The sequence below is a fragment of the Vipera ursinii genome (assembly GCF_947247035.1).
Source record: "Vipera ursinii genome assembly, chromosome: 3".
Taxonomy (NCBI): Eukaryota; Metazoa; Chordata; class Lepidosauria; order Squamata; family Viperidae; genus Vipera; species Vipera ursinii.
Genome location: NC_139516.1, coordinates 9,747,758 through 9,767,682, shown reverse-complemented (window position 1 = coordinate 9,767,682; position 19,925 = coordinate 9,747,758). Strand labels below are relative to the sequence as shown.

The window sequence follows — 19,925 nt, the reverse complement described above, 5'->3', positions numbered from 1 at the left end:
GCCTCCTTAAGTAACACCAGCTGCCTGCAATTAGTGCAGGTTCGAGTCCCACCAGGCTCAAGGTTGACTCAGCCTTCCATCCTTCCGAGGTAGGTAAAATGAGGACCCAGATTGTTGGGGGCAATAAGCTGACTTTGTAATAATGCCGCTTGGGGGGCGGCGAAAGCCCTAATAAGCAGGCACATACATAGAATGAAGGCTATTGCTAAGCACATTGGTTTGTGCTTAAATTGTAAGCCGCCCTGAGTCTTCAGAGAAGGGCGGGGATATAAATGGGATTAAAAAAACAAAAAACAAAAAAAAACCAGAGAGCCAGTTTGGTCTAACGGTTGAGGCACCAGGCTAGAGACTGGGAATTCTAGTCCTGCCTTAGCCATAAAAGCTAGCTGGGTGATTTTGGTCCAGACGTTCTCTGCATCCCAGATCCGTCTCACGGGGTTGTTGTGGGGAAAATAAGCTGGGGAAGCTGGGTTCGATATGTTCGCTGCCTGGAGTTTTATTTGTAAAAAAATAATAAAGGCGGGATACAAATAAAAATAAATAAATCAAATCAAATGATGCAGATACGGACTGAGGAGAAGGTGTGTGTGTGTTTGTTTGTTTTTTTTGCTATGAGACCATAGCACTTTGCAACTTATTTTCTTTTTTCTTTTTATAGTACTGGAGATAAATGTATTCTTAACTTTAAGCCATGCGGGCTGTTTGGTAAAGAGCTTCACAGAATAGAGGGCTACGTTCAGGACAAAAAGTAAGTGATCTATCTGAATCATAGAATCATAGGGCTGGAAAGGACCTTGGAGGTCCTCTAGTCCAGCCTCTGCCCAGGGGGAGGGGTGAATGAATCTTAAGTCAGGGGTCTTCAAACTTGGCGCTTTTATGACTTGTGGACTTCAACTCCCAGAATTCCTCAGCCGGGCACGCCCGGCTGAGGAGTTCTGGGAGTTGAAGTCCACTAGTCATAAAAAGGGATGCGGTGGCTCAGTGGGTTAGCTTGTCGATCAGAAGGTCGGCAGTTTGGTGGGTCGAATCCCGAGTGCCGCGTAGCAGAGTGAGCACCTGTTACTCGTCCCAGCTTCTGCCAACCTAGCAGTTTGAAAGCACGTAAAAATGCAAGTAGAAAAATAGGAACCACTCCGGTGGGAAGGTAACAGTGCTCTGTGCGCCTTTGGCCTCTAGTCATGCCGGCCACATGACCATGGAGACGTCCTCGGACAAGCGCTGGCTCTTCGGCTTTGAAACGGAGATGAGCACCGTCCCCTAGAGTCGGAAACGACTAGCACGCATGGGCGGGGGAACCTTTTACCTTTTTTTTAGTCATAAAAGGGCCAAGTTTGAAGACCCCCCCTGGTTATACACTATCTTCCCACATGGAAAAACTTTCCAATTTGCTCTACAGAAAAGAAGCATACAGAAGTCTGTACCAATTTCTGAGGAAATAGCAGTGTACAGAGTCTTTTGTATTTCTCCAATAGCTGAGTTTCATGACAGGTAGTCCTTGACATACGACTGTAAGGAAGCCTGCCTCATTAGAGTTATAACTCAACGACGAGTAGCAAAACAGGTCAGTCCTGTGACTGACATGATATTACAAGCTTTCTTGTGGTCATTAAGCAGAGACTTAATGTTTGTTCAGTGAATCCTTCAGCCGTTCAGTGAACCGTCTGTTTGCTGTGGGATTAGTTTTGCCAGATTTTGGCAAAACTGTTGTAAAATGTGGTGACAACGACCGTGGGACGCTGCCAAGAGTCATAAATGGGAGTTTGTTGCCGAATGATTGTGTTGACCCGGAATTAGGGGACAGCATAGGAAGTATCAATTGTGAATATGTGCAGATGGCCCTGCTGTCTTTGGGCACTTGCAGAGTCATGGATGTAGGGTCATGAAAGGACAGCAAGGAAAACACCCAATGTCCTAACCCACCCGGGATCATACGATGTCTTTAGGGAAACACCCAAACGGGAACGTTTTTAGCTGCTTTTGCTTTCTCCCTTCTTATCTAGAGTGTGGCAGACTTACTGGGTGAAATCTTTATCTTACGTGTGTCAGCTTTGCTGGGTGGATTGCTTATGTAATCAGAAAGAATAAATACAAGGGTTTCTTGTCATTCGGGGCTTCTGTCTTTTAGAGGAGCCCGTCTTTGTTCAGCTGAATAAAAACTTAAAGCTCAAAGTCAACTTCCGGTTTTCTGTATTTTTTTTTATCAAGCAAAACCTCAGAACCTGCACAAGAATTGAAGTTGGGTCATGTGACCCCAGAGGGCCTCTGACTGTTGGAACATTGAAACTGGGTCATAAATAGCCCGAAGGAAAGGCCGGTCATAAGTTGAGGTCTAACTATACCAGGGGTAGGCAACCTTGGCTCTTTTATGACTCGTGGACTTCAACTCCCAGAATTCCTGAGCCAGCATGGCTCAGCTTGGAAACCTCTCCCTTTCCCCTCAGCATGGCTGGCTCAGGAATTCTGGGAGTTGAAGTCCACGAGTCATAAAAGAGCCAAGGTTGCCTACCCCCTGGTCTAGAGCATTTCAGTGTATTAGTTAAGCATTACCTCAGGGATAGGCAACCTTGGCTCTTTTATGACTCGTGGACTTCAACTCCCAGAATTCCTGAGCCAGCATGGCTCAGCTTGGAAACCTCTCCCTTTCCCCTCAGCATGGCTGGCTCAGGAATTCTGGGAGTTGAAGTCCACGAGTCATAAAAGAGCCAAGGTGGCCTACCCCTGACCTATACTATTTTAGAGTTTGGGGTTTTTCAAACTGGGTGCCATGAAGACTTGAATGAGCTCTTCAGGACTGATAGGGAAAAAGCGCTTTCCATAAGGGACTGAAGTGGAGAGTTTTTTCCTTCTTGGTCACTCTGGGGAAAAGGGCTGAGCTTGTCATCCAACATTCAGAAGTTCCCCACCCCTCTTGATCAGAGGTTCCAGAACTTTCTTTTCTAAAACAGTCAGGTTCCATGGTCTGAAAAAAATTACTTAAGACTGTTTTTCGCACTTACGACCGTTGCACCATCCCCATGGTCATGTGATCAAAATTCAGATACTTGGCAACTGGCTCATATTTATGACAGCTGCAGTGTCCCAGTGTCATGTGGTTACTTTTTTTTGCGACCTTCTGATAAAGTCAGTGGGGAAGCAGGATTTATTTAACAGCCTCGGTGCTAACTTAACAACTGCAGTGATTCACTTAACAACTGTGGCAAGACAGGTCACAAAATGGGGCAAAACTCACCTAACCACTGTCTTGCTTAGCAGTGGAAATTTTGGGGTTCACTTGTGGTCTTACGTTGAGGACTACCTCAACGGATAATAAGAAAAATCAGAACCTCAACAGTGAATTTTATTACTGGTTCTGGAATATGAAGGAATTGTGATTGCCTTATAATTTGTCATCCCACCCATCCCATCCATTTTTCTATAACAATTATTTTCCTCACCTAATTTTAATTTCTAGATTTCTACTGCTTTGGAAATAACTACTTTTTCCTCTTAAAACATTTATAATTTAACTATAGTTTTGCAAAAAAAAAAAAAAGCCAGTTTGTGGAAAGTGTGAACTTAAGGTGAAAGTGTGTTGAAAGCTGCTAGAAGTTGTGTTCTATGTTTTGAGGTTCTTTCCAGCAAATGGCAGATAATGATAACTTTTCATGTCACCTTGGGTTGTTGTTTTTTTTTTTGCCACTGCTATTCCAGATCATCTGATGTGGGAAAGAAAAATAACATTACCGTGTCGGTAGCTAACATTCCTTCATATTAGAAAGGTTAATCTCATAAGCCCATGTTAAGACTCGTGCATATTTCATTTGTGCTGTTAGAGCTGAGTTAGATTCTATCCGATGATAATTAAGCTGGAAATTTACAGAATCTTGAGTAAACTAAAATATCTTTTAAAAACAGTAAGAAGAAACTCTCAGTGATCTATGGGAAATGGACAGAATGTTTGTGGTGTGTTGATCCTTACTCTTACGAAAACTACAAGAAGAACGAGAGAAAAGGTGGCGATCAGAAAAAACCAAAGCCGGTAAGTTTTATGAAAAAAAGAAAAGAAAAAAAAGAAGCTTGCACTTCTTTTTTAAGAAAATTGTTTTCTAAACAGGATACGGTGCAAATGGGATGATTGTTGCTTAGGTTACGATAAGGGTGTCATCTTTACCTTGATAAATTCTGGGGTTATTCAAGGTGCTGTCCAGGGCAGTCGGGAATTACAGTTAGTCCTTGATTTATGGCCCCATTGGAGCCTAGAATTATTGCCGTAAATACGCCAATCATTAAGCAAGTCGTCACTGACTGTACCCATTTTGCAACCATTTTTGCAGCAGTCACAAAGCCCAGCGTTGCAGTCATTAAACAAATCTATTGTCCGCAAGGGGTTTTCTTTTACCAGAAATCAGAAGTAAACACCGGTCATAAATTGTGGTCATGTTGACTGTGGGACAGCTACAAATGGCCATAAATGCAGTTGGTTGCTGAGCACCCAATAAATGTTGACTGCAGGGCGAGGGGGCTGGCCTTGCAACTTTGAATGGGGGGGGTCATAATTAGCTCGGGGAGGTCCACTGTAACTTTGAATGGTTGCCAACTGACTGGTTGTAAGTTGAGGTTTGCCTGTATATGGAAATCTTTATTTATTTATTAAACTTACATGCTGCCCATATTGCCAAAGGCAAGAAATGGTATACATCGTTTCTCCCTTCTGCAGTTCATTGCAATTTAGAACAGTGGTTGATAAAATGAGAAGGCAAAGTGGGTGAAATTGAAAGAAGAGATGGCCCTTGTGAGTGTGGGGGATTGTGATAAATAGTACAAGAGTGAGAGCCAAAGTAGGAGCAGACATTGGCAAGGATGAGAGAGAGGGGTTTTAATGAATAAGAGGCAATGAATGACATGGTCTATATGGCGTGGCTGAAGCAAAGATGGATTTTAAGGATAGAAAAATACGGAGAAGTAAAATTAACAGGGATGATGGGAACCAGCTGTCCTTTGCTTCTTTTTACTTTCCTGCCTTTAACTGGTTAATATTAGTTACTGTTTTTTCCCCTCCCTGATTTGAATAACATAGCTCAGCCTGAGAAGATTAATGTAATGAAGTTTCTGCGCTGCAGGGAATGAGAAGGAGATGGAGCCTACGTGTCGTGGCTTCTACAGTTCATTGTGCCATAAATGAACATGGAAGCTCCGTCTTTCCACATTCTTCTTCCCATTTCCTTTTCTAAATTGGCCTTGTGGTTTTTAAATCCTCCCCCCAAGGATATCCAAATTGGATAAGGTTGGGTAAGAGGTGGGAGCCCTTCAATCGGAGGTCTCCACACTTGGCAACTTTTAAGACTTGTGGACTTCAGTTTCTCAGAACTTGCCAAGGAAGCCAACATGGCTGGGTGAGTAATTCTGGGAGTTGAAGTCCATGAGTCTTAAAAGTTGCCAAGTTTGGAAACATTTTGCCTTAATTTCATAGCTTGCTGTTTTAAGGTCTCCAGAACCTTTGGTTTAAGGAACCAGGAAGCGTTGTGCCTCAATGGAAGCCATGCATGGCTTGAAAGTAGTAGTTCAGAAGTTCCTTCATGCTCTTTTGATTGAACACACCTAATTACTTCATTTAAGAGAGATGACCCTGAAAATGATGACGCGGATGATATGCCAGAGATTCAAGAAACTGTGCAAGTTATACCTGGTAGTAAGCTACTTTGGAGGATAAGCTCAAGGCCATCAAATTCTTCACAGGTGAGCTGCTCCGAATATTGGAAGTGGATTTTTACATATACGGTAATTATGTACTTGACCGAAAGCACATCAGTACATTAGGGGGAAAAAAATTATGTATTTCCTTTTAGAATGTTCAAGTTCTATGAATAAATAAAGGATCAGAGGTTGTAAAATACTTGGAAGAAGTGTTAATTCTGCTGCTGTAAAATTGCTTATTAGCCATGGGTTTTCTTGCAACTCGGATGGAATTGATATTAAGTTGAATCTCTTCCATAGTAGTCTATAGATATTTCGATTTTGTGCCAGCGGGTTAGGGTCACCTTTCAGCATTCACCAAGATATGTGTGTTCTCCATCTGTTGCTAATATGGTCCTTCAGGGTTTTGCAATGGTTGACCCTTCCAAATATATAGATATAGTAGATGGAAAAGGCAGTCAAATTAGACTTACTGCAATTCATAACAAAATCAGAATGTAAAATATTGCTGTGTCATTTGAACATGCAATTTACATAGTTATCAAGCAAAACCATATTAATAACATTGGCATATTAGAACAATTTGTATGCAGTGCTGAGTGTCACTGTGCCTTTATTAATTTAAAGATGATGTCACAGAAGAAACCAAATTAAAGATTGAGGGAGACAAGAGAGTATCTTTATTAAGTGCCATGTTGTATAGTAGGTTGATACAGTAGGTTAAGCTGATAGGATGATAAATTCATGTATTTGTAATGTCTAGCCACCCAATAGAGGTACCAGATTGTAATCCAGTAAACAAAAATGATGCAATCCCAGGTCCCCGTAGAATACACTTCATAAATTCAGTTAGCACAAATATTTTTATTCTATGTATTAATTAATAATAAATGTGCATAGTTAACATTTATTTTTAAGAAAATCTATAGGGCTATCCAACTCACTCAAGGCTCTTAGAGAGGAAGATGAGATATACCCGTGGTGGTGAACCTATGGCGTGCATGCCACAGGTGGCACGCAGAGCCCTCTCTGTGGGCACACGCGCTGTCGCCCCACTCCTAGGCCTTCAGCTGGGTTTTATAAAGCCTTTTCGCTTTAGGCCTTCGCTGCCGTGCGCAAAAAAAAAAGGTTCAATCAATCAATCAATTTCAACTTTTTGTGGGGAAAAAAAGATCTCGCAAAGTTGGAATTAATTGAACTTTTTAGTCCCACCCAGTCTGCCATTACCACCGCAACCACGCCCAGCCAATGGGCCACACCCACTCGGCGCCCGACGATACATAAGTGGGTTTTGGGTTGCAGTTTGGGCACTTGGTCTCCAAAAGGTTCGCCACCACTGACCTATACTATGTGCTATGTGTTTACATTCCTTGTTTCTGCTTTCAGATGTACAATTTCACCAATTTTGCTGTCACTCTTAATGAATTGGAGAAGGGCATGGAAGATATACTGGCTCCTACTGACTGTCGGTTAAGACCAGACATAAGGCATATGGAAAATGGAGAGATAGGTATGTGTGATATGCAGGCAGGCATTGCCCTCGCAGATTAGAAACCTTAAGCAGAGGTTATGTTTTTCTTACCAAGTTGATGCCCTTGTATCTTATTCTCTTCTGTGCATTCCAAGGATGGTTTGACCCTTTGAATTTGATGGGTCCATCCTGATACCCCCAAAGTGTTGAGCACACTCTCTAAACCACTAGACCTTGTTATAAAATTGGAATTTTTAATGTGACAGATGAGGGAAAAAATGCATTTATGAAGGGAGAAGAATCATATTAACTGTGCTTGAGGCTAATCACATCAAATGTAGTTGGTATCATGGCCATAGTATTACCAGTTTCCCCGAAAATAAGACCGGGTCTTATGTTAATTTTTGTTCCAAAAGACTCATTAGGGCTTATTTTCCTGTTAGGTCTTATTTTCGGGAAAATGCGATACTAAATACATCTGTCTTAAGTGGGGCTTTTTTGGGGGGGGGCTTATATTATGAGCATTTTGAAAAATCATGCAAGGGCTTATTTTCCAGTTGGGTCTTATTTTGGGGAAAACACGGTACTGTTTGAAGATACTGCTGTTTGAAGGGCAGTCGGCACTGAGTCTGGTAGAAGTTGTGAACCTATTTTAGGACAAGGGAATTTTCCGAAGGGTAAATGGTAGGAACATGTTCTAGATATTTAGAAAAACAGTTATAATTTCAAAGCACCCGAAGGCAGGACAAGAAGCAATGGATGGGAGCTAATCAAGGAGAGAACCAAACTAGAAATAATGAGAAGTTTCTTGACAGTGAGAACCATTAATCAGTGGAATGGCTTTGCCTTCAGACATTGTGGATACTCTAACACTGGAGGAACTTTCAAGAGGAGATTGGACAACCGTTTGTCTAAAATGGTATAGGGTCTCCTGCCTGAGCAGGGGGGTTGGACTAGAAGACCTCCAAGGTCCCTTCCAACTCTTGTTATTCTGTTACAATTCTCTTATACAAATTTTATAATCCTTTTTTAAGGCTCCAGGTATGAACTCATAATTAACACTCTCATTGTTAAAAATAACGGGCTAGAGATAGACCAAAGCCTTGATATCTTTGAGGTCAGGCTTTTTCTGCCACAGTTATCTGTCAGTTGAGTGCAGGGTGTTCTGTTTTAATCAGCTCTTATCAAATTCCTTCTTTAATGGTTTTGAAGCTTACCATTGTGGGGATGTTTTCATGAATGGGAAGGCTTAATGGTTATTATTTATTTATTATATTTTTATGCCAACCATCTCCTCTATAATGTGACTCTGGGTGGCTAACAGATTATAAAAAATTAAAATATTAAAACTATGCAAATAAAACATTTTTAAACTATACAAAACACGAAGACTAAGAGAGGCATGGCACATGGGGATGAGGTCTTCTTACCCTGTCAACTACCTCCAGCAGTATATACCCATCTCCAAAGCCTCAAGTCAACCCGAGTTTTAATATCCTTCCCCAAGGCCAAGTTGTCACCTTCAGTGGTAGAGCGTTCCACAGGGATGGGGCCGCAGCAAAAAAGACTCTTCTCCTTGGCCCCACCCACTGGAATTCCTTAGCAAACAGGATCCGTAGCCGACCTCTTCCTTGGGATGGGCTAGTTCCATTGGGAAGAGACAGCTTCTCAGATACCTCAAGTTAAATGGGTCTTTTGCACATACCCAATAACAGAATAACAGAGTTGGAAGGGACCTTGGAGGTCTTCTAGTCCAACCCCCCTGCTCAAGCAGGAAGCCCTGTGCCATTTCAGACAAATGGAGCATCCACAATGTCTGGAGGCAAGTCGTTCCACTGATTAATTGTTTTAACTATCAGGAAGTTTCTCCTTAAGTTTTAGGTTGCTTCTCTGCTTGACGAGTTTCCATCCGTTGCTTCTTGTCCTGCCTTCAGGCACTTTGGGGCAGCCCCTGAGATATTGGAAGACTGCTATCATGTCACCCCTAGTCCTTCTTTCCAATTAAACTAGGCATACCTAATTCCAGCAACCATTCTTTATATATAATTTATATAATTGCAGATTTTTATTTCTCTTGAGTATTTTGTCAGAACTCTGGCTTGACTCTCAGTAGGCAGCTGAAGGTTCAGGATAATGATTGAAAGAGTATACAAATAAATACGAAGTGTTCTATGTTGTGGTTTGTACTTTTTAATGTCTTCATTTACTTTTTTTTGCCTTTTTCGTTTAAAAAAATATCTCTCGAAATACCTGTTAGATCTGGCAAGCAAAGAAAAAGAGAGGCTAGAAGAAAAGCAAAGAGCTGCTCGAAAGGATCGCGCAAAAGAGGAAATTGACTGGAGGACGAGGTAATTCGTTGTCCTGGAAGTATAGGGAAGCGTGCTGATCCCTTTAGTTGCCTGCAGTAGGAACTCTATATTTAATGCAGGAAAAGACCCCAGGATAATCTGGGTCAGTCACCGGGACCAGAGGTTTAGTCTTCCAGGCTTTTGGACTCTCCCTCACCAGAACTTTTTGGTCCTGGGTGACCGACCCGGATTGGATCCAGGAACTATATAGAATCTCATCACATGGCAACCTTCTTTCTCATCTTACCTAAGTGTTTTTTTAATGTTTTCAGTTTTAAAGTTCACGCCTTTCCATTAAGAGATAGGCAGCCTTTTTTGGGGGGGGGACACAGTCAGGAATGATTTGCTGTATAAAGTAAAATGGGGTTTCCTCAGTTGCTTTGCATCTCTCTCTCTCTCTCTCTCTCTCTCTCTCTCTCTCTCTCTCTCTCTCTCTCTCTCTCTGTGTGTGTGTGTGTGTGTGAGAGAGAGAGAGAGAGAGAAAGAGAGAGAGAGAGAGAGAGAGAGAACTTATTTTTTTTGTTTTACAATATGAAGAATGTGCAAAATGAAGATTAAAGAATGGGGTCCCTGGTGCTCTCTAAGTTTGGCTGTTTCCTGTAGACATTTCATTACCCAACTAGATAACATTTTCAGTGCTAGAACAGAGTGGGATTTCCTTTCTGTTTTATATACTAAGTTGGGTGATGAAAGGTCTGCAAGAAAACAACCGAGCTCGGAGAGCACCAGAAGCAGTTCAGCCCTGAGCTACAGATCTTCCCTTCTAAAGATTTAAAGAGGCAAATAGGCAACACAGACTGCTTGTTCCTTCTTTTATTGTTAATTATTCCAATTATTGTTCCTTCTTCTGGCCTGTCCCTCTGCTCATTTCTCTTACACTTTTTAAATACCTGGAAAAAAAAGCAATCATTTCTCTCCCCACTCAACCCAGTCTTCTTTTTGTCAGCTGATATTTCTAGCCCCTTAATAATTCTCGCTGCCCTTCCTAAATCTTCCTCTCTGGATTTTCCCCCAAAAGCCTTGGAGCTGAACGTAATACTTGAGTTGAGATGTGATCGATAAAAGTGTAAAGCAGAACAGTTTCTGCCCATAATTTATAAACTTAGGTTTGAGAGAAATTGCATTTGTCTTTTTACAGCCACATCACGTGGCTAGCCTGAACTCAATTTTGCAATCAACAACCAAGATAAGCTTTTTTATTTATTTTATTTATTTATTTTATTGGATTTGTACACCGCCCTATTCCCGTAGGACTCAGGGCGGTTTACAGGGCAGTTAAAACCATGAATACAAAAAAATTAAAAACAATTAAAACAATTAAATTAAATTCAAGCCCCAAGAGTAAATCTAAAACCCAGTTAAATTAACAACCCCACAGTCTGGACCAAACAGATCGAAGAGCCAAGTTTTCAGGTCCCGGCGAAATGAGCGAAGGTCGGGGGCACTCCTAAGTTCTGTGGGTAGTTGGTTCCATAGGGCAGGCGCACCCACAGAGAACGCCCTTCCCCTGGGAATAACCCGCCGGCATCCATTAACCGGCGGTACCCTGAGAAGGCCCTCCCTGTGGGGGCACATAGGACGATGGGAAGATGATGCCGGCAGCAGGTGTTCCCTTAGATAGTCCGGACCCAAGCCATTTAGGGCTTTCTAGGTCATTACCAGCACCTTGAATCTCACCCGGAGGGCAACCGGAAGCCAATGCAGCTCACGGAGAAGAGGTGTTACACGGGAGTATTGGGAAGCTCCCTACTGTTGCCCAGCTAAAGTCTCCCACATCCTGCATTGAATTTAATTTCCCACCGAAGAATTTCGCATTTGCCCTGCTTAAATACCGTTCTGTATTTTCAGCCCAATTTTTTAACCTTTCAGGACCACTTTGGATTTCGGTCTCTCAGGATCGCTGTCCTACCCAATTTTGTTTTGTATTCAAATTTGGAAAGCACTCTCTTCATACCTTCCTCGGAGGGGCTAATTAAAAAAATAATTGAAGGGCTGAGTCTTGTCCCTCCAGCCTTGAATTCATAACTGCTTCTAAGTTGCTTTCAGACTGAGTGCTTTGTGATCTGCTTTAGAATCTTCCTTCATATTGATATCAATCTCGACAGTCTATAGTTCCCTGGATCTCATTTTCCTGTCGAGGAGGATGGTTAATTCTCCTCTGACATTTTGGCCATTCTTCTATTGATGATAATGCAGAAAAGTTTAAACTAAACTTTAAAGTAAATAAACATTAAAAACCATTCAAGTCCCATCTCAGCCCTGAAAGCCAGCTGGTTGACTGTGGGCTAATCGCCAGGAGACGATGAGTTCTAATCCTGCCTTAGACATGAAGGCTGGCTGGGTGACACTCCCTCAGCCCAGCCTACCTCACAGGTTGTTGTTGTGGAGAAAATTGGGAGGAAGGTATATTGGATATGATCACATTTTGTAACCTTCCTCGCTGACTTCCGACAAAAGCAAAGTCAATGAGGAAAGCCAGCTTTGTTTTAAGGGCCACATGATTCATTTAACAACTGCAGTGATTCACTTAATTGTGGCAAAAAAAATAGGCAAAACTCACTTAGCTGTCTTGCTTAGCAATAGAAATTTTGAGGTCAATTGTGTTCATAAGTTGAGGACTGTGTATTGCTGAATTTAACTACCTTTCTTCTACTTTTGTTTCCCTCCCCCCCCCAGATGGTTTTACCAAGGCACTAATCCATATACTGGGACTGCTGACTGGCTATATTCAGGAGGATATTTTGATAGAAATTTCTTCGATTGTCCGGATATCTATTGAAAATCCTGAATGCAGTTGCTCTTTTGCCCAGAATTGGTAGACTTAAATGAGTCCAGCGGCTATTGGGCTATGTCATGACAAGAAAATAATATATTTTTTTCCTAAAGCAATGAAAATCATCAGTCACTGATCAAGGTTTTGTCATGTACATTTGCTAAAATACTGAAGTGCTGTTACTCATTTTCCTGAAGCTGCAACATGAAATTATGTAATTGGGGAAAGATGCTTGCATGTTTTTGTTAGCTTCCTTCAATTTATCATTTCATATTTTATTATTTTATTTTATTTTTTGGGCCAGGATTAACTCACTAAAACCGGTGGGGAAAATAGCTCCTTTCTTAAAAAAAGAAAAGATACGGTAGGTACTTTTTTTGTTTTGAAAATAAAATTGTACAATAAAAGATATCTTTAAAGTATTCATAACTTGGAGGCCACAGAAACACCTTAGCATAAGAGATACACAGCTGGCCCTATTGAAAAAGTTTCTAGCAAGAATCCAGTGACTAAAATTCACAGGAATTGTTGAACGCTTTTAACTTTTAAAAGTTTGACAACGTACAGTCGAGATAGACTTAATTTTTCAGGAGCAGTTTCTCCATTTTGCCTCAAGTCTTTGGGCCCTGTGATTTATTGATTCAGTGAGGCATCTGTGATTTTATTTTTAAAAAAGGAACTACTCCCATCGTACGTTGGGCTGGTTTGTAAGTGTGGATAACAGCCAATTTTTGTGTGTTTGAAGTTTTGAAAACATTTTGTCTTAAAAACCCAGGTGGCTTTGGAGATATTTATAGGAACTTGGATGTCATGTAAATATCATGTAAGAAATCATACTTCTTGCTTTGTTTAGAAATGTGTTTGTTTGCAGCTCCGGTTTGGGAGACTGATTTTCCCGTTGATTTCATAACACGAGCATCTTTCTTCCCCATTCAGTTTGCCTCGGATACATCTGCAAAAGTTCATATTTATTTTGGCCTCTTTTTTCTGAAGCACTTGCTTGCATCACAACTGATAACAGGTTTTTCAACAGCAGATTTTTAGTCTGTCCAATGCTGAATGATACAAATAGAAGCTTTTAATGAATCTCCACTTGGTAGGATGTCCTTGAGAATAAGTGTAGGCTTTGCAGTTTTAAACATGTCAAAACTATGTCACTCTGGAGCTGTTTGAATTGAGAGGGAAAAGAGTGTTTTTCTTTTATTTCTAACACACGTTATTGACTATGTGTGGGTGTTATAGATAAGTTAATATTTACTAGATTATTATCTGCCGAATTGGAGATAACTTACCTTGCTGTTTTAAATGGTAAACCAGCAAGAGCATAATAATCTAAAAGGGACAATGAAAAGATGAAAAAGATTGGATTATTGTCCCATGAACATTTGCCTATGATACAGGAATATTTGAATATTTTTCATTAACATTTCAAGCAAAAAAAAAAGTAGCATGAAAATACTTGAGGCAATAAAATACTTTTTTTAAGAGAATTGATTTGGACAAGCACTAGTTAACTCTAAATTTTATGTTGTTGTTTTTCTAAATTTGCTACATATTGCAGCTTCATGTTCATTTACTGCATTAGGGCTTCAAAATGTTTCAGTGGTCCCTCTCTTGAAATCACTTGCATCATAGTAGTCTCGCTGTATAATGTCTTCTCCTTCATAATACATTACCCACGAATCACTGTGCATTGATTTATCTATTATGTATCCCAGTCCAGAAATTCTTGGGTCCTTCTGTTTTTTTGGTAGGAACAGTGAATATTGGTTCCAGCGGTAGTTTTTACACTATACACCCACTACAGAATTGGCTGCTTATATTGCTCTCACAACCCACTGAATTCAGTATCTGAACAGTAAGGCTATACAAAGATCGGCTGCTATGATATATTATTTCAGGTTCTAACCCCAGAAACGTGAAAATAGGGGACAATAGAAACTCACTTTTTCTCCCTTGATTAAGTCGCTATCTCCTTTTATTAGTAAAAGTTTTGTAAAGGGTTAAGCCAGGTGACAAATGCAGGTGGGTTGCATTAATATTTTGAAGGAATCACATTAATCTTTTAAAACTGTTGGACTTTTTTTCTTTAAGAAATGGCAAGGGATTTTTTCTAAATTCCAATTTGCAGTCTTTTAAATTGAAATTAAAACTGGTTTTAAAGGAAGAGTGAATATTTTTCATTTCATCTTTTGTATAATCATTCTCTACTGAAAATGCATTTGCATTAAGTCTTCATGACTTATCTTTTACACCAACTGAGGCATATACTGTACTATATGATCATGATTTGGTGACCGGCTGAGCCTTGCATTTCAAAAATAGTGTGAAATTAAGACTGCAGAAAATCTGCTGTCCAGTAGAAATTAGTGGGAGGCTATTAACTTAGCTAATTTGTTTCCCTGTATATAATTAATTGTACTGGAAAATAATTCTTAAACTGCAAGTCCATTCTCCCACATATATGTATATTTCCTTTCTAACCAACTGCAGGGTACTATACTAAATATAATGCTTCAGAACAGATTAGAATTAAAGCACACACTAAAGTTTGATGACCTTAAAAGCTTTAATTATATTATTATTGTTTTTTTTCCTTATGAAAAAGATAGTCATTTAGTTTGTTTACATTTTTACCTGCACTTATTATAAGCGCCACCTTCACAACCTAAGCACTGCCTTACATTTGACACATCTATTGGGGGGGGAGCACTTTTAAAATAAATAAATAATCATGTTAAATATTAAGATAGGTATTAACTTAAAGCAGATATTTTTTTATGTGGAAAAAATAGTTATTTTCTTGGCTGCTTATTTCCATTGTGTTTACCTTGGTACCTTTGTTTGAATTAAGGCTCGTGCATACATTAGCTTGACTCCAGGACTATGGGTCGACACCCAAAACTTTTAATTTGCAGAAAGTGGTGTTTTCCCCTCACTCTACAGCATTGGGAAGAATTACATATTCACATGCCTCGTGCTATATTGCGACACTGGAGTAAATAAAACACGGTGGATTAAGCACAGCTTTTCTTGCTGTACTATTAGGTTGACTTCACAATAAAGGCAGTCTTATCGTAGCAAGAAATAACCGCAAAGACTCACACTAGACTAGTCCATTTCTAAAATAGCAAGACAGCAGCAGGCTATGGAAATGAAGATGAAACTTCCTGTTCCGAAATAAATCCCACCGGAAACGTAACATGTCCACAAACCTTTGCTAGTCCTCGCTCTCCTCAACGCAATCTGCAGATGAGCATTATTTTTCGATCACTTCAACAAGACGCTTGATCGATGGAACACTACTAATTCATTAAATTCTCTGACAAGTGGACATTAACTGGAAAGTATAAAAAATAGAACGAAAGGTATAAATTCCTGTTTAATAATAATTTGATTTACACCGTTAGCCTTTACATGTAAAGAGAAAAGGGTAGAAATGGCCCTTTTTGAGGAGTTTGATAAACATAATTTAAGTTTATTACTACTGCACCTTGCATAGTTTGGGGTGGAACAATACATGAGTGCTTTCTCTTAGGCATCTTTAAAAATCCTTGGTCCTCAAAGTAGGATATTAGATGAAAAGCTTAATAAATATACGTTTCAAAGCATAAGACAGGTCTATTTTAGCAAGTTAATACTGTATACAAATACGTGAATCAGTACCATCTAGAATTAGTTTCTGAAAAGAGTGCTTACCCAGAATTTAGAAGCTTTGGATTACTAACTGTTGACACTCAGGTAGCCTGTAATCCTGAAAAAAAGTCATTGTTGTAATAATCCTAATAGTTCAGGTGCCTGTGTAGTTCTTCAGTTTTTCTATGTTTGTTGTATTCTGTGTGTTTTAATGTTGCAAATGTGGCTGTTCTCTTTATGTCGTGTTTTTAATTCTTCACTTAAATGATCTACTGTAACGTTGCCTCTTTAAAATCCTTAAGTGGTTTGGGTTTAGTTGTAAAGTGAAGCAATATTTAAATACCTATAAAGCAAAAAAGTTCTAACAGAAATGATCTTTATGATGTTGATAGCATGTGGGGGAAAGGAAAAAAAAAATGCACACGCCTCAGTTTCCCCGCTCATTCTCCGCTACTGTTGCTGCTACTGCTGTCCTGTTTTGTGTTCTTTTTTTTTTTTGCCCTTAATAATCCCTGTTAATAATAAGAAGAAAAGTACATGGCACAATACACCTGGAATTTCTGGGGTTAAGCCCTGTTTGGGATCCGTGGGCTTGCGGAGAAGCACCCCGTGGTGCTCTTCCAAATTTTTAGGTTAGTTCCCACGGGGCTTGTCCCAAACAAGAGCGCTTCCTGGCAAAAAATATGCCGGCTGTGGTTTTTTGCCTTATCCATGTTACATGAACATGTTGGAGGATATTAAAAAGTCAAAGGCTTTAGTGAAATGGATTTATTTTTATAATATTTAACGACTGTCAATACCCATCTATATTAACTATTACAAATTCATATTTACCTTTTTAGAGAAGTCTGTACAGGTTTGTGGACATAAATGTTAAAAAAAAGTGTCAATGCAAATAAAGGCTGTTTTGGAGAAGACCCCGAGTTTTTGGACCTCGCTTTGTCCCTTGCAACAAATGAGTGGATCAGCTGCTCTCCTAGCGGGTCATCCTCGAATCCGCTGACCCGGGTTTATTATACCTGTTTCGATTCTGTCTGGTTTCCCCTTGAGAGTGACAACAGTAATGCAATAAGAGGTAACCATGAAATCCTATCCCAGGATCCTCCATCGAGGGAGAAACCCAAATCCTTGCAAGCCAAGAGTTTTAAGGAAGGAGGCAATTTAGGCAACCAAATATGGATGTTTTGCAACATGTCTCAGATTGTATGAACAGTTAAGGAGGGAGTTTTCTTCAGCCTGGGTTTAAGCATGTTGTGTGAACACAGGTCTGCAAGTAGTCCTCAACTTACAATTGTTTAGTGACAGAAGTTACAACAGCACTGAAAAAAGGGATTTATGGCTGTTTTCCACACGTATTACCCTTGTAGCATCCCCGTGATCAAACTTTAGCTGCTTGTCAACTGACTCATATTTATGATGGTTGCAGTGTCCCGGGGTCATGTGATCCCCTTTTGTGACTGACAAAGTCAATGGGGAAGCCAGAGTCACTCTCACTTTAAAACCGTGTTAATAACTGAACAACTGCAGTGATCCACTTAACAACTGTGGCAAGAAAGGTAGTGAACTGGGGCAAAATTCATTTTGATGAGAGCAAGACAACCCCTTCCTCACCCCGAAGAGAAAATACTTTGGCAAATACAGGAAGAACCCACTACAAACTAAACAAACACTTAACACACACTGGCTACAAAATATCAAGTCTAAACCAGGGCTTTTCAACCAGTGGTACGGGTACCACCTCTGGCACCTGGCAGGTGGTACGCGACCATCCTAGAAAAGTGGTAGTGGGGGAGGGGAATGAGCTGAACCAGTGGCAGCACCGCAGAAGCCTGAGCGAGAGACGGCTGGAGCTGCAAGGGCTGCAGTGCTGTCAGGGTTCAGCGGAAGTGCCAGGATCAGCACCAAACACCCCCCCACCCCACCCCTGCTGCCAATCCTCAACAGAAATGCTCACAACAATGAAAACATCAGACAGGAGGAAGAGTGCCGCCGGGCAGGCAGGCAGGTGTCTTGCTCGGCTGTGGCTTGGGGGGCACTTTTTTCAGTGCCATTGTAACTTCGAACAGTCACTAAGCGAACTGTTGTAAGTTGAGGACTACCTGTACTTCATCACTTTTTCCTTTTTTTTTTTTTGGTCATCAAGTTTTTGACACCTTGCTAGGCGACTGGTGGTACTCGGATGTCGCCATATCCTAAAAGTGGTACGATGGGTGAAAAGGTTGAAAAGCCCTGGTCTAAACCACAGGAATGCAGAACCCGCTAACAGCAATTAGGATCGACAGAATTAGAATAGAAACACTAAAAGGTACACAACAATAAAATAATCACACCGGATCCCTCCTGGAGCAAAGATTAACACTTTTTTTAGACAGAATTGATAAAGAAATTAACCCAATAGACACTGACCAACAAATCAGAAAAGACAAATTTTAAACTCACGAATCAGAAATGACAATTTTGGAAACCATGAAAGGGTATAAGAACTCACGTTTGAGGACCTTTCTGTCTAGCTAGCCAGGGATTCATGCTGAATTGTCACTCAACTTTAATCTCCATGATTAGACCTATCTTTCCAGTAGCTAGCTTCACATTCTATTTGTTCTCCTCTGCGCCGCTTGTGAGAATCCCGGCTGGAAGACCTGAACGGGAGAGTTCCTCCCAACAACTTGTCTCACTTAGCAACAGACATTTTGGACTCAGTTGTTGTAGTTCAAGGATTACCTATATTGCTACCTTTTCCAGCAAACAGACTGGACAAATAATACATTGATTGATTGATTGATTGATTGATTGGACTTATATGCTGCCCTATCTCCCAAAGGACTCAGGGCAGCTAACAACAATAAAAATACAATAATACAAAAGTTAAAAAAAGAATTAAACTAGCAGCCCCAATAATAAGTTAAAAACATTTTAAAAATCCCTGTCAGTCCAGGTCAGCCTGATGGAAAAGACAAAAGGACTGGAGATCCAGGGCCATCCAGAGCTCAAGGGAAAGTTGGTTCCACAGGGCTGGCACTCCCACAGAGAAGGCCCTCCCCCTGGGGGTCACCAGCCGACATTGTGTGAGCGCACTGGGCAATGGGAAGTCATTCCTGGCAGTAGACGGTCCTGCAAATACTCTCTCCTGCCCAATCCCCAGAAAAATACTTTAGTTTACAAAAACATTTTTTTCTCAACATATTCAGCTCCCTGAAAATCCGGTTTGGTGACGGTCAACCTTGAAGACTCGGCCTGGTTTTTCACATTCCCCTTGTGATAGCAAGCTCTGGCTTTTCTATCTAGGATTAAAGGCTATAGCGAGTTTCAAGTATTTTGAGTCTCTTAATCTGCAGGCGCATTGTTGGAGCTTTCCCTCTCTAGCTGCCCTAGGAGTGAAATCAAGCTTGCAAAAGTCCTCAGCAAGGAAATCCCACCTTGATTCAAACAACCCCAGTATACGTCTGATGGGCTGGATGCCAAAACAAAGCAAGGTTAGACATACACTTCAAAAGTCCAGGAAGTCTGTAATTGGGGAGTTTGTCTGGCAAGAACAGAATGCTTATTCACAAGAAGCATGCACATGTGAAGCTTGTAACAATGTTGGGTGGTTAGAGAGCTGATAAAAGAAATGAAGCCCCTTCATGGATTACTGCCTTGTCGTGGTGAAGGGGCTTGCGTAACTCAATGAAGCTATGAGCTATGCCATGCAGGGCCACCCAAGATGGACTGGTCCTAGCAGAGCGTTCTGACAAAATGTGATCCACTGGAGAAGGAAATGGCATTTTGCAGACTCAGCTAAGTTAGGAATAGAGATGGCCTGGAGCAAATTTTGTTGTTGTTAGCTGCGAAGTTGTGTCCGACCCATCGTGACCCTATGGACAACGTTCCTCCAGGCCTTCCTGTCCTCTACCATCTTCTGGAGTCCATTTAAGCTCACGCCTACTGCTTCAGTGACTCCATCCAGCCACCTCATTCTCTGTCGTCCCCTTCTTCTCTTGCCCTCAATCTTTCCCAGCATGAGGCTCTTCTCCAGTGAGTCCTT

General features: G+C 40.8%; 1 protein-coding gene across 3 annotated transcripts in view; it reads left to right on the top strand.

Annotated features, from left to right (window-relative positions):
* OSBPL2 (oxysterol binding protein like 2) overlaps positions 1 to 16,818 on the top strand; it is a 76,567-nt gene extending 59,749 nt beyond the window's left edge. For all 3 annotated transcript variants that reach the window (XM_083360899.1, XM_083360898.1, XM_083360900.1), the window contains 6 exons: positions 659 to 748; positions 3,895 to 4,018; positions 5,596 to 5,715; positions 7,060 to 7,183; positions 9,402 to 9,492; positions 12,169 to 16,818. In XM_083360899.1, the coding sequence (XP_083217025.1) occupies positions 659 to 748; positions 3,895 to 4,018; positions 5,596 to 5,715; positions 7,060 to 7,183; positions 9,402 to 9,492; positions 12,169 to 12,271 (652 nt within the window). In that variant the 3' untranslated portion in view covers positions 12,272 to 16,818. The remainder of the gene's footprint in view (positions 1 to 658; positions 749 to 3,894; positions 4,019 to 5,595; positions 5,716 to 7,059; positions 7,184 to 9,401; positions 9,493 to 12,168) is intronic.
* Positions 16,819 to 19,925: the final 3,107 nt, after the last annotated feature.